The following is a 14,290-nucleotide window of genomic DNA, read 5'->3' as shown; positions in this document are numbered from 1 at the left end:
AGTGTGTAATGAAAAGGGGGAAGGCGTTGAACTAGCATAACTGACTTGCAAATGAGGGACAAAAGGTTTGTTTCTCTTTTAGATCCCATGCCGAAAGGCTATGAGCAATACTATGGCTTCACACAGTTTGCATTAGAGTTAAATGAAATGGATCTATCATCGAAGTCTCTATTACCACCCACTGACACTCGATTTAGGCCAGATCAAAGGTAAGGGTTTTTAAAGTTCTTTCTCTCCAGAGATTCTTTTTTAAAGTAGTATTAACAACTCCCAGGCCCCCTTGGAGAGGGAGATGACATATCAAGAGCACAGGAATGAAGGGGCGCTTTCAACAACTCTGTTATGGAGGAAATGGAACCCAGTTTTGATCATTGTGTGGTATGGACTTTACTCGTCAGTAGGGCCCTATTTCCAGTGACATACCAAAAGGAAACATGAAAGGATGTTTATTTTGAAGAGTTGTGCTGCATGCAGTAAGTTACAATTATTTTACTACATTGAGATCTAACTTCTAGACCTGTTGCCAACATGCTGAGTTATGTGATGGCTTTTCCTTTGCTTGCCTTGTTTTGTTCATTTATTGTTCATTTGTTTGTTTGTTTTTGCTATTACTTTTTATTTAATTTATTGGGAATTTTGCACATGTATATATTTTGATCACAGTCACTTCCCACTACCTTCTCTTTTCCCTCTGCCCTGTCACTGAACCCCATCTTCCCAGCTGTTCCCTTTCCTACTGTATTGTCTTTGTGTGTGTGTCCCACTGAGGTTAATTAGGGTTACTTGCATGAACATGGAATACTGGGGGGGGGGGTGTTGCAGTCAGGTTAATATTGCTGGCAGAAATCACCTGACCAAGAGCAGCTTTTGGGAAAAAAGGGGGTTTATTTTTGCTTGCAGATTTGAGGGGAAGCTTCATGATGGCAGGGGAAAATGAAGGTATGAGCAGAGGATGGATATCACCTGGCCAACATAAGGTGAACCATAGCAGCAAGAGACTTGCCAAGCACTAGCAAGGGGAAAATGGCTATGATACCCATAAGCCCGCCCCCAACAACACACTGTCTCCAGGAGGCGTTAATTCCCAAATCTCCATCAGCTGGGAATCTAGCATGCAGAATACCTAGGTTTATGCGGGACACCTCAATCAAACCACAACATTTTGCCTCTAACCTCCATAAACTGATAACCATCTATGGTGTAAAATGCAATGCATTCAGTCCAACTTTAAAAATCCCCGTAGTTTTTTACCAGTCCTAATGATGTTCAAATATTCCTATATTCCAAGGTCCTTTAACTGAACCATAATACCAAAAGAATTCCCCCCACAAGCCATAAAGGCAAAGAATAAACATTTGCACTGCAAAAGATGACATTGGGCATAGCAAAGAAATATTCAACCAATACAAGATTTAAAACAACCAGGGCAAACATCAAACTCTATAGCTCCCAAGTCCAAAAACTCTATTGTCAGTGACAAGTCTCCAAGTCTAATAATTCTAACCAGCAACAAGACTCTGGAGTTCCAATTCCACCCCTCCAGCTAGGCTACTCACAGTCCTGGTAAACTTCATCAGGGTCGGCAGCTCTCCTTAGCAGCCATCTCGTGGTCCCAGCATCTCCACTGGGTCTCCACTGCAACCCATGGTTCATCCTCATGGCTCCATTGGTTCTTCATGTAGGCAATCCAGCAAACTTGCTTCACACTACCCTTGGCTGTTTCTAAAACACAAGACCATGTTGCAAATCCAATGACCCTCTCTTTCTTTCATTTCTTATACTCCACAATACCAGGTAGGGTGCCAATTTGTTAATTCAGGGGGGAATAAAGCACTCTTTGAATATTCAGACCCTTTCAAAAGAGTCTACATTCTTCTTGTTGCCCCAGTGCAGGTCAGCTAGCCCAATCTCAATGGTTGTAGTCTCTCATATAATTGAAGCTAAACAGGCAGAAGTTTTGGCCCAAAGATTTCTTTCTGTGCTATATCTCTGCACACACCAGTCCATTTTTACACACTACAGCCCTGCACAAGTTCTCAGGATAGAGGCATAATAGCAAGCCTCTCACACAAACTGCTTCTAGCCCAGTCCAGGCAAAGTTCTTTCTCACCCTCATAAGCCAAACCTCACAGCCTATAGTTCATACTCCATTCAGGTCTTTCAACTCTGACCAGAATAGTCCATCGCAAGCTGTACTTACAGCACTGCAAGGCATCTCTTAGGTCAAGATTTCAAATCCTTCCACATTCTCCTGGAAAATCAGCTCCAAATGGCCAAAGCCGTATAGTGGGTGTCCAGCAGCAACCCCACTCCTCTGGTACCAACTTTACTGTTGGAGTCAGGTTTGCATTGCTGGCAAAAATCACCTGATTAAGAGCAGCTTTCGAGAAAAAAGGGTTTATTTTGGCTTAACAGACTCAAGGGGAAGCTCCATAATGGCAGGGGGAAATGAAGGCATAAGCAGAGGGTGGACCTCACCCCCTGAACAATATAAGGTGGACAGTAACAACAGGAGAGTGTGCCAAACACTCCCAAGGGGAAAATGGCTATAACACCCATAAGCCCACCCCCAACAGCACATTGCCTCCAGGAGGCTTCAATTTCCAAATTGCCCTCATCAGGGGGCCTAGCATTCAGAGCACCTAAGTTTATGGGGTACACCTGAATCAAACTATGGCGGGGTGGGGGGTGTTGTTTACCAGAGGACATGCAGCTTACCAATGGTGACACCATGGAAGAAAATGCCTCCCCCTCTCCCAGCAAGCCTGTATTGCCAGTAACTCCTCAAGAAGGGATGGGCGCCTTGTCCCCTCCTCCACTACCCGTGATAGACTGGACCCAGTGTTGTCCAGGTCGTGGGCAGGTCACCACAGCCACCAAGGAAGTCCTGGCTGCAGTGACCACATCTGGTCTGGAAGACAGTGTTCCATAATACTCTTCCCCACCCTCTGGCTCTTACAGTCTTTCTGTCACCTCTTCTACAATGTCCCCTGAGCCTGCAAGGGAGTGACACCAATGTCTTATTTCTCACAGAGCACTTAACAGTCATTTATTTTCAGCATTTTGATGAGTTTTGAGTCTCCCCAATAGTCGTAGCCAACTATAAAAAGAAGCTTTTCTGACCAAAGATGATTAGCAGCACCAATCTGTGGGCATAAACATAAGGCAGTTTTAATGGGCACAACATGTCCACTGAACCAAACAACAGTAATAACTTCCCTACTAGGGCCGATGACCTTCCTAGTCACAGACTTTTAACTGGGATTTTAATACCAGGCATAAAGTCCCTGGTCTCAAATCTAATCAGAAAGCAACTGATTATCCCCTCGTCATCATGCCATTATTGTACCAATGGGCACATCTTGACTAGCTGGTCAGTTGTATAATTTAAAGGGTCCACCACTAGGTTTTTGACTGTGGATGGTTTTTCTTCACCAATAGCCTACATAGAACCTTCCAGCACTATGAATGCTATCCAGTGAAGATTAAGTTTCTTAGCTCAGTTCCAGCTGCACCACACCTGGCAAGAAAAGAAAAATTTTAATGGTAAAATAGATAAAATATCTAACCAAGGCCAAATGATAAGGGATAAATAGCTGGGCATGTTGGCGCATGCCTTTAACCCCAGCACTCGAGAGGCAGAGGTGGGAGGATTGCTGTGTATGAGTTTGAGACTAGCCTCAAACTACCTAGTGAATTCCAGGTCAGTTCAGCCTGGGCTAGAGTGGGACCTTATCTCAAAAAAGGGAGGGGAGGACTAGAGGGATGGCTTAGCGGTTAAGGTATTTGCCTGCAAAGCCAAAGGACCCAGGTTCAATTCTTCAGGACCCACATTAGCCAGATGAGCAAGGGGACACATGTGTCTGGAGTTTGTCTGCAGTGGCATGCCGATATTCTCTCTCTCTCTCTTTCTCTCTCCCCCTTTCTCTGTCAAATAAATAAAAATAAAATATTTTTTAAAAAGAAAGAAAGAAATATAAATTGCTGTTAATTTCCATAAAGGATAGTTTTATGACAGAAATTGCATATTCACTATTTAGTCCAGCAGTTCTACTTATAGAAGTTTCTCCCACTGGTACACTTTCTCACATAAAATGATAGTTGTACAGCGCCATTCACTGCAACCTTAATTGTCACATTACATTAAAAAATTAAGAACAACCCAAATGCCTATTAATTAGAAATTGTTTAAATAATTTAAGGTATGTCCCCTCAAGTGAATATTAAATGGCTATTCAAAAGTGGAGATCTTGGGCTAGAGAGATGGCTTAATGGTTAAGTCACTTGCCTGCAAAGCCTGAGGACCCAGGTTCCATTGCCCAGAAACCATGTAAGCCAGATGCACATGGTGGCACGTGTGCCTAGAGTTCACTTGCATAGGCCCTGGCACACCCTTTCTCTCCCTCTACCCGACCCCCTCTATAAATAAATGAATAAAAACGAAAAAGAGATCTCTATGTGCTACTGGGAAGATATCTCTGTGATGTGTTATTGAGTAACAGCAAAGCCAAATAATGCATCAAGGCCTGTAGATAATATGTACAGGTATGTTGCTGCTGTTTCTGCTTTGAAAAGGAGGAAGAAGAGTTTATATTTACATTTAATGACTATGTATTAAATAATGGAGACTTGTCTGGTATGGAAGGATGAAGGGAGTAGTTTGAGGGGAAAACCGGTGGAATCAGAAGCAAGTAAGAAAGACGACCTTGACCCAGATTTCTTTTTCTAGGTAGAGTTTTTGAGCCATGTAATGATCATCACCAATTCACCAAGCAGTCTCCTTCCTCTCTGTCTCACAAGATTGTTTCAAGGTTGGGGGAAGACATTTAGGTATAAGACAGGGTTTTGGAGGTCAAGTTTGGGGCCTAGAAGATGAGCAGTGATTGTGACGTGGGGGAGGGATTAATATTCCTTCACTCTTCCCCATGCTTCAGGTTTCTGGAAGAAGGGAACGTGGAAGAAGCTGAGATACAAAAGCAGAGGATTGAACAGCTCCAGAGAGAGAGGCGGCGGGTCCTGGAAGAAAATAACATGGAGCACCAGCCTCGCTTCTTCAGGTGTGTGCCGGAGGCATCGTGGGGTGGGGGCAGAGGGCCTGCCTGCAGTGTATGCTGCTGGTGGGGAGGAGAGGGGGAGTAGGACTGTCCTGCTCCTCAATAGTGACACCCGGGCTCCTGTCACTGCCCTTAGGCAAGACAAGCACTTTCCTTTCTGCTCCCCTCCCTCTGTCCCCGTGGCCCCATGGTACCTTGTCCAGACCGTCTCTCAGTAAGTGCCTGGAGAAGATGGGGAACTACCACAGTGGGCCCAAGTACCAAGACAGCTTATTAAATGAGGGCTGAGTTTGATCACCCCAAAAATCCACTTTACACAATGACAGATGCAATTAATGAGCTTCCCACTGGTTACCCAAACGGAATTCCAAATAGTCTGTGTCTTGAGTGACAGCCATTCCTGTGCACTGGTGCTTGGATTTGGGTGGTACATTGTTGTTGTTACTGATTTTGTAAAAAGGGGAGAGTGGCTGGAGAGATGGCTCAGCAGTTAAGGTGCTTGCCTGTGAAGCCTAAGGACCCAGGCTCAATTTCCCAGTATCCATATAAGTCAGATGCACAAAGTGGTGCCTGGGTCTGGAGTGTGCAGTGTCTAGAGACCCCTGGATGCCCATTTTTTTCTCTCTATCTGCTTCCTCCTCTCTCTCCTATCTCTCAAATAAATACATTTTTTAACCATTTAAAAAAACGTGTATATTTATTTGTGAGAAGAGAGAAAGAGTGGGAGAGTATGGGCACACCAGGGCTTCTTGCTGCTACAAATGAGTGCATTCCTTTGTCACACTCTGTGCATCTGACTTTACGTGGTTACTGGAGAATTGAACCCAGGCCAGCAGGCTTTACTTTACAAGCAAGTGCCTTTAACTACAGAGGTGTCTCTGCAGCCCTGTTGTTCTTAACATAACTTGCTTGAGCCAGGCATGGTTTAGGCTTGCAATCCCAGCACTTAGGAGTTCAAGTTCAAGGCCAGCCTGGGCTATGGTACAAAACCCTATCTCAAAAAAATGCAACTCTAATAACTCGCTCAGGAGGGACTAGCTTTCAACCGACATAAATTTTTAAATGGATCATAATCTTCCCTCCCCTCCCCTCTTTAAACTGAGAAGAAACAGAAGTCCAGAGAATATTAAGGGTTTCATATGGGGCCCAATGGCATGTTCCAAATGAGGTCCTGACTCTTCCTGACACCTGTTCAGAGCTCTACGCGGTTTGGATGTTTTGAGTTGTTGTCAAATCAACGTTGGAACAGACATAGGTCTAGGAGGAGCATGTTCCCAACCGGCCACTCCTACCCTGCAACCTTGGGTTGGTGCTGTTTGGGAGGTAGTTTCTGCTTCTTTTCTTTTCCCTCCCTTCCCCTCCCCTCCCCTTCCCTTCTCTTCCTTCTCCTTTCCTTTTTTTCTTTTTAGAGAGAGAGCAAGATAAAGATAGAAGAGAGAATTGGTGTGCCAAGGCCTCAGCCATTGCAATCGAACTCCAGACATTTGAGCCACCTAGTGAGCATGAGTGACCTTGTGCTTGCCTCACTTTTGTGCATCTGGTTTATGTGAATGAGGTGAGGAGAGTCAAAAATGGTCATTAGGCTTTGCAGGCAAGTGCCTTAACCACTAAGCCATCTTTCCAGTCCTGCTTTTTATTTTAAATTTTTATTTATGTATTTGAGAAAGAGGTAGAAAGAGGCAGAGAGAGAGAGAGAGAGAGAGAGAATGGGCACAACAGGGCCTCCAGCCACTGCAAACAAACTCCAAATGCATGTGCCACATTGTGCATCTGGCTTACATGGGTCTTGGGGAATCAAACCTGAGTCCTTTGGCTTTGCAGGCAACCACCTTAACCACTAAGCCATCTCTCCAGCCCTGGTTTCTGTTTTTATTTATTTACATGCACAACAAAGCAACTTTTAAAGAAGAGTACAGGTTCTAGTCTCAGCAGCAGGAATAAAAATGTATTCCAAAATATCAGAAGTGCCTGTCATGGTGGCACAAGCCTGAAATGCCAGCACTTTGCCAGACTCCTGACCATTTCTTCAAATTCAGTATGTTAGCAACTGACCTCTTGAGCTAGAAATAAAGCTCAGTGTGTGTACAGTTCTTACAGGGTCCACAGTTCAGTCCTCAGCATCACCATTAGCAGTTGATGATCAACTGGTCAGAGTGTCATCCTGAAATACTCATAACTTCATTAAATTTTTAAAAATGTTTATTTGAAAGAGAGAGGGAGGGAATGAGGGAGGGAGAGAATGGGCATGCCAGGGCCTCTAGCTACTGCAAATGAACTCTAGACGCATGTGCCACATTGTACATCTGGCATATATAGGTTCTGGGGAATGGAACCTGGGTCCTTAGGCTTTGCAGGAGAGTGCCTTAGCCACTAAGCTATCTCTCCAGCTCCTCATTCAAATATTTTAAAAATTAGATAGATACTTTGAGTTCATTTTTTTCTGGAAAAAAAAAAAAACAGACAAGGGGTAAGGCTGGAGAGATTGCGTAGTGTTTAGTGTGCTTGCTTGAAAAGCCTATGAACCCAGGTTTGACTCCTCAAAACCCATGTAAGCCAGATGCACATGGTGAATACATCTGAAGTTCATTTGCCAAGTGGCTAGAGGCCCTGGCATGCCCATTCTCTCCCTCTCTCTCTCTCTCTCTCTCTCTAATAAATTAAAATAAAATATGCTTTCTGAAAACCTGACTCAAGGGCTGGAGAGATGGCTTAGCAATTAAGTGCTTGCTTGTTAAGCCTAAGGACCCAAGTTTGAGGTTCGATTCCCTAGTACCCACGTAAGCCAGATGCACAAGGTGGTGCATGCATCTGGAATTCTTTTGCAGTGACTGGAGGCTCTGGTGCCACCATTCTCTCTCTCTCTTCTTTCTGTCACTCTCAAATAAATAAATAAAAATAAACATTTAAAAAAAACTGTCCCAAGGGTTGGAGAAATTGCTTAGTGGTTAAGGCGCTTGCCAGCAAAGCCAAAAGACCCAGGTTCTATTCCCCAGTACCTATGTAAAGCCAGATGCACAGGTAGTGCCTGTGTCTGGAGTTAGTTTGCAGTAGCTAGAGGCCCTAGTGTGCCCATTCATTCTCTATCTGCCTGTCTGTCTATCTTGCCTCTCTGCCTCTCAAATATATAAATAAGTATTTTTAAAAAACTGTCTCAAAGTGTACATAAGAAGATTCATGAACTTGACTTAATATGAAAGCATTAGAAATAACTTCAGTGCCAGGCATAGAGATACATGCCTTTAGTCCAAGCATGAGGGAGTTTGAGGCAGGAGAATCTCAAGTTGGACTTCAGGGCTCAATAGTAGAGTGTTTGCAAAAAAAAAAAAAAAAAATCTGTGCTCCTGAAAGTATGGGAAAACAGACACTCCTTCCTCTTGCTCCTAACTACTCTGTACTGATATCGGTTGAAATTACAGATGTGCATGCACTGACCCAGCAGTGATAGCCGTAGGATTTTGTTTTTGTTTTCGAGGTAGGGTCTCACTCTAGCCCAGGCTGACCTGGAATTCACTATGTCATCTCAGGGTGGCCTCGAACTCACAGCAGTCCTCCTACCTCTGCCTCCCAAGTGCTGGGATTAAACGCGTGCGCCACCATGCCCGTCTCAGCTGTAGGATTTTTAATGTAACTATTCTTGTATGTGTATAACATTTGCTTTATTTATAGCAGGTTAAAAAATAACCTAATTGCCATAAGTAGGGTACCTTAAGATAAACTGTAGTCTATCTGAACAATGGAATATAATACAACTTTAAAATGAACATTAAGGCTGGCTGGAGTTTTATTTGTTTAAGTATCTATTTATTTATTTTGGCTGCACAAGATGTATTTCATCTGGTCCAAGGCTGGATGGGGCTCTGGGTGTTATGAAGCTGCCTAGTGGCTGGGGCGGAGGAGGTCCTGAGCGTGGTTAAGGCAGAGCAGGAGACCTGGAAGGCCGTATCGGATCTAGTCACGCTTCAGGGTGAGCCGCTCAAAGAGATACGCGCCCCTGTGTGGCCGAGGGCTCACCAGTGTGCGTGGCTTGGTCATGTGGTCGCTCATGTTCTTTTTTTTTTTTTTTTTTTTTACATTTTATTTTATTTATTTATTTGAGGGAGAGAGAGAGAGAGAAAGAAAGAGCAGAGAGAGAGAGAAGGGGCAAGCCTGGGCCTTTAGCCCTGCAAACAACCTCCAGACACATGCGCCACCTTGAACATCTGGTTTATGTGGGTCCTGGGAAATCAAACCTGGGTCCTTTGGCTTTGCAGGCAAACGCCTTAATCGCTAAGCCATCTCTCCATCCCGTGCCCATGTTCTTGATGAGCTTCACCTCCTCCCGCACGCCTTTAATCCCAGCACTTGGGAGGCAGAGGTTGGAGGATCACTGTGAGTTTGAGGTCACCCTGAGACTGCATGGTGAATTCCAGATCAGCCTAAGCTAGGGTGAGACCCTACCAATAAAACAAAAAGACTGACCAAAATAATAATAATAAAAGAAAATTAGAAACCCTTCATGCTGGGGTCACCAAACTTACCTACAAAAAACAGATAGCAAATATTACTGGCTTTGCAGGCCATCAGGTCTCAGCAGTTCCCCGACATCAGTGCAAGCATGGACGGTGTGGAAAGAAATGGGCCTGGCTCTGCTATGAAACAGCATGTAGGGCTGGGCGTGTGGCTCCAGGCCGGAACAGCGTGTGTGAGGCCCTGTGTTGGATCTCCAGCACTCGAAGCTCCAGTGGTGCAGTGTGTTAGTGTGTGGTACTTGTGTGAGCTCCAGCATTGCAAACACACATACACACACTTACATGTGTGTACGGAAGGCTGAATTGGGTCCCTGGGCCATAGTTTGCTGACTACTGCCTTATAGCGTGAATGGGAAATGATTTCCAAGATACATATTGATATGTCCAGTGCTCAGTGGGTAGAACACTTTCTAGAACTACCATTGGATGGAAAAGAGAGAAGGTCGATGTGTGTAACATACACACAGGCACATGAAGTTTATGTCAGAAGTAACGACGTGACTCCTGGGCTTCCACTTGTCATACGTTTTGCTCCAGTACTGGGTTGTTCTGAGATGTTGAGACCATCAGAGAATAATGGTGGGGAAGGGGAGGGAAGGGAGAATATGGCAGTTTTTCAAGACTGTGAAAGAAATTGTTACATCTCTCACAGGAAAGCCAGTGATGACTCCTGGGTGAGCAACGGCACCTACTTGGAACTCAGGAAAGACCTTGGGTTTTCCAGACTGGATCATCCTGTCCTGTGGTGATAAATCAATGCAGGAAGATACATTATTCTTCTCCCATGTTTGCTTCCAGAAGCAGCACAAACCTGTGTCTTAGTATTTGAGATTATCTAGAATGATGATCACTTGTGCTTAGCTTAGCAATGTAAGTACGTAGTATATATTTTCTTCAGCGTTTCTTTACAATTTCAAGTATTATCATGATTGTTTATATGAATGTAGAACATCTCTGGATTTCTTTTTATATATTAAACTATTTAATAAAAATCAAAGATTGAATGTTAATGTGTGGGTTGAAAAAAAAAGCTTTAACACTAATTTTCTAAAGGTAAGGGAAAATTTAAATTAAATTTATGCCTTATAACATCACGCTGGAGGGAAAGAAAAACAACAAACCATTTCCCAGGTGCATTAAGAAACAAGAACTCCCGGGCGCCCACCGTGCGTCAGCTGCCCAAGTCTAACTCAGTAGCTGGGATATCTTTTGTCTCCGACAGCTCTTGAGTCCAGACAACAAAAAAATAAATAAATAAAAAATAAAACTTCCATTTGCATTTCAGCAGTGAAGGTGATGGCTTAAGATTAGTGGGTGGGTGTCTTTACATAAGGTGGGTGGGCATGTCTCCTCTAGAAGGGGAGGCATTTGTGCTTTTCCCCCACTGGAGTTGCCTTATATGAAAATGGCCCCTTTTGTTCAGAGAAGTGGCACTAATCAAAGAAATCTCCATTAATTCAGTGTCCTCGTGCATTGGGGACTTTTCCTTGGTGAAAGTTGAATCCTTGACAAGTTCAGAAACTTTCCTGCTTTCTAGCCCAAGCCTAGCAGCCTCCCTCTGGCTCATTTCTGCACAGCAGGGACCGTCTTCACTCAGTACAAAACGTGCAACACACTCCATGGCAGTGTGAGTTTCTAAACTTCAGCAGATTTCAATATCATGGTTTTTTCCATGCTGTTTTGGTATTTTCTACCTCTTACTAAGCACCGTTGATCTTGTACAAGAGGTTTGACCGCCTGCCTTACAGACAGATGTGGGGCATTGGCTTTTCTTTCTTGTGTTGTCTTCTGAGAAAGCTCCAAGTGTCTTGTTCCTCCCCTCACTTTCGATCTGTGTGTCGCTCGGTGGGTTCTTCATCTGTCTAAATCAATTATAAAAAGGGGAAATGTTGTTCTTTGTAATGTGTTTCTGCATATTACATGGATGCAGTAGTTGAATTGTGTTATCAAAGCAATTCCAGCTTCTGCCCAGATTGCATTAAAACCAAAGCCTAATTGTTAAGCCTTTGACTCGAATATCCATAGAAATTTCATGAAACATCAAGTGTAATGATGGTGTAAGGAGATGTCTCTAGAAAGTGTTTTTAGATAAAGAACTTCAGAGCCTGTGACTGAAGGATAGCATGAAGAATAGGAAAATGGTGCATGCATTTTTTTTTAGTGTCCCACCAAATAATCAACTGGAAACCATTGCATTTATAAAATGGAGAGAATTTAAGGTGGAACAGTTTGGAGTATGCAAGGAACTGGCATTTTTAAAACAACTCATTCAGCACTGGGATTCACTTGTTCCATTTTAAGGAGATGTCAAAATGAATACAATGTAAATACCATTCCCATTCCTCAGCACTTGAACAGTGCAGTCTGATTCTCCAGTACATGCTTTCTTCTTTTCCTCTGCCCGCATTCATTCAGATTCTGCTCACAGACGTGGGGAAGCAGGCAGTAGATTTAAGGGTGCTCAGGGGAAAAACAAATCCGATTTACACAATGTGAGGATAAATGTAGAATTTTAGCAATATTGGCTGTTAAATAGGCTTGCTCCAGAGGCTGGCTCAAAAGAGAAAAATGCAACAAAAACAAAATTTACAGCCTGAATGGATATAGCTCTGCCATGCAGTGTTTATAAATTCTTTAGTTGTCCTGATGCTGTTATGTTATTGATCTCATGCTTTACTTTGAAATCACAAGGACAGCTGGACCAAACAGTGCTGCTGTGGTCACCTAATTTGAATGAGAGGAGGGGAATGAGTAAAGTATGGTACAGAACCAAATGCAAATTTAAAACCTACCAGTCAGTACCAGCATCTTTATAAAGGGCTTCTCTGAAATTTAAACAACTTGATGGTTTGGCCTGATATTTGAGTCTTAAATGCTACTTTTTCCCCCCTTTCTGTCCTGTCTCTTATATTCATGTCTCCACCAAATTTGTATGGCCTTGTTTGAAAAGAATTGAAGTACAGTTAAATTCCTCCAAATAAATAATACCAATCACTCCACCACTTCACGAGCATGCTTCGGCCTCGTACTGTTTCCTAATTACTCTGTTTTAAATTTGTGGTGAACTACACACAGTTTTGGGAAGGGGACCGTGGGCAGGCATCCTTGCTATGCCTCAGACGTTCCCTTTGTCACTGACTATTCCATCGTGCAGGGCATCGTTCAGGAACGGTGGAGAGGGGGAGATTGGTTCCCTCTCCAGACCGCAGAGTGCTCTAAGGCTGGTGTGCCCCTGCCTAAAAGGCGGAAATACAAGTCTCAATGTGGCTTCCCCCTGCAGGCCACCGCCCAGAGGCTAGGCTTCTGGTCCTAACTACACCGATGCAGTTCACTTCCCAGTCACTGGGAAAACTCTGATACTAACTGAACAGATGCAGTTCACCTCCCAGACACTGGGAAAACTCTGGTACTAAATAGATCGGGGATGGGGCTCCCTTTAGGACAGCAGTGCAGTTCCTTACCAAGTACCAAGAATGCCTCATCAGCCCCCTAGTTTGTGCATCCCAAGGATCTCAGTGAGGGAGAAAAATATACAAACTGATTTTTTAATGTTTACCTGATGTGGGCTTCTGCATTTATCATATTCTTCTTTTACTTCCAATAAGTCATTTGTTCAGGCTTTTAGCACTGGTCTTCATCTGTTTTCCAGACTTATGATGAATCATCTTCATGTTATTGTAGAATTTCCTGTGGTTATGAAGAGAAGCAATAAGTTGTTCTTTTGATTTTAGGAATAATTGTAATGTTTTGGCATAACTTATTTCAATGTCTTTAATTTTGATATTAAAATCGACATAAATCTATTTTTGCTAGCAGATCACAGCTATTTTCATGTGCTCAATTTTCTGTATTGTATTAATCTGTTAGTGTCCATCTTTTCCTGTACTGGAAATCTACATATCCCACAAATCATGACAGTCTGAAACACAAACTATTACCGAAGACTTTGGTTTTAGGGATATCCGTGATCAGAAGTGACCTAGTTTTGTGATTTATGATTATTGTTCCTGTTATGCTCAGAGAATATTTTTTTTAAATGGATACTTGCAAATCTTCCATTTAACCATTTGTAAAACCTAAGTCCCAGCCTTCTACCCATGTCTATGTGGCTTTCTAACAAGATCCTATTAATGTGTTTGCCCCTCTTCATGTAGATAGTTGACAGTGAATAAATAATATGGAAAAAAGCCATGCTGGTCTGTGTTTTCCCTGGTTATGAGTATTGTAGTTGGTGGAAGTGATGGGAGACTCTTGTCTTGGATCTGTCCAGAAAGAAATACACCAGGTTACAAACCAACAGTGAACACAAAAGATCATGCCTTGGTTCAGAAGTCAACTTGGAAACCATAGAGTTGCAGTTGCTGTGTCTTGGTCATACCACAAAGGTTGATCTCCCTGCTCTGGGGATCAAGACCTGAGGCGTCAGGAGCTCCAGGGAGCTATGCCCACACCCAAGAAAACCTGTTTAGTTTACCTTACCACAGAAATGTTTTCTGAGTGAAATGGGGAACTGACTGCACGCCAGTGTGCTCCCCTCATCAGTGACTCTGCCACCTCCTCCCACATCCAGTTGTGTCCCTTGGAGTGCAGGAATTTTCTTAGCACTCGCTAAAGTTCCATTGGGTTCCGTTGGTATATTCAGGTGCCATACATTATGCTAGAATGCCAAGTTACATGCATAAAATCACACCTCCACATATTCCTAAAGACATTTAAAGAGGCTTTGAA

General features: G+C 43.3%; 1 protein-coding gene across 10 annotated transcripts in view; it reads left to right on the top strand.

The window, feature by feature from the left end:
- The window catches only part of Osbpl3 (oxysterol binding protein like 3), a 197,469-nt gene extending 183,726 nt beyond the window's left edge, over positions 1–13,743 (top strand). For all 10 annotated transcript variants that reach the window (XM_045135889.1, XM_004652803.2, XM_004652801.2 and 7 more), the window contains 3 exons: positions 83–209; positions 4,935–5,057; positions 10,215–13,743. In XM_045135889.1, the coding sequence (XP_044991824.1) occupies positions 83–209; positions 4,935–5,057; positions 10,215–10,311 (347 nt within the window). In that variant the 3' untranslated portion in view covers positions 10,312–13,743. The remainder of the gene's footprint in view (positions 1–82; positions 210–4,934; positions 5,058–10,214) is intronic.
- Positions 13,744–14,290: the final 547 nt, after the last annotated feature.

This window comes from Jaculus jaculus, chromosome 16, assembly GCF_020740685.1.
Source record: "Jaculus jaculus isolate mJacJac1 chromosome 16, mJacJac1.mat.Y.cur, whole genome shotgun sequence".
Classification (NCBI taxonomy): domain Eukaryota; kingdom Metazoa; phylum Chordata; class Mammalia; order Rodentia; family Dipodidae; genus Jaculus; species Jaculus jaculus.
This window is presented reverse-complemented; position numbering and strand designations above follow the sequence as displayed.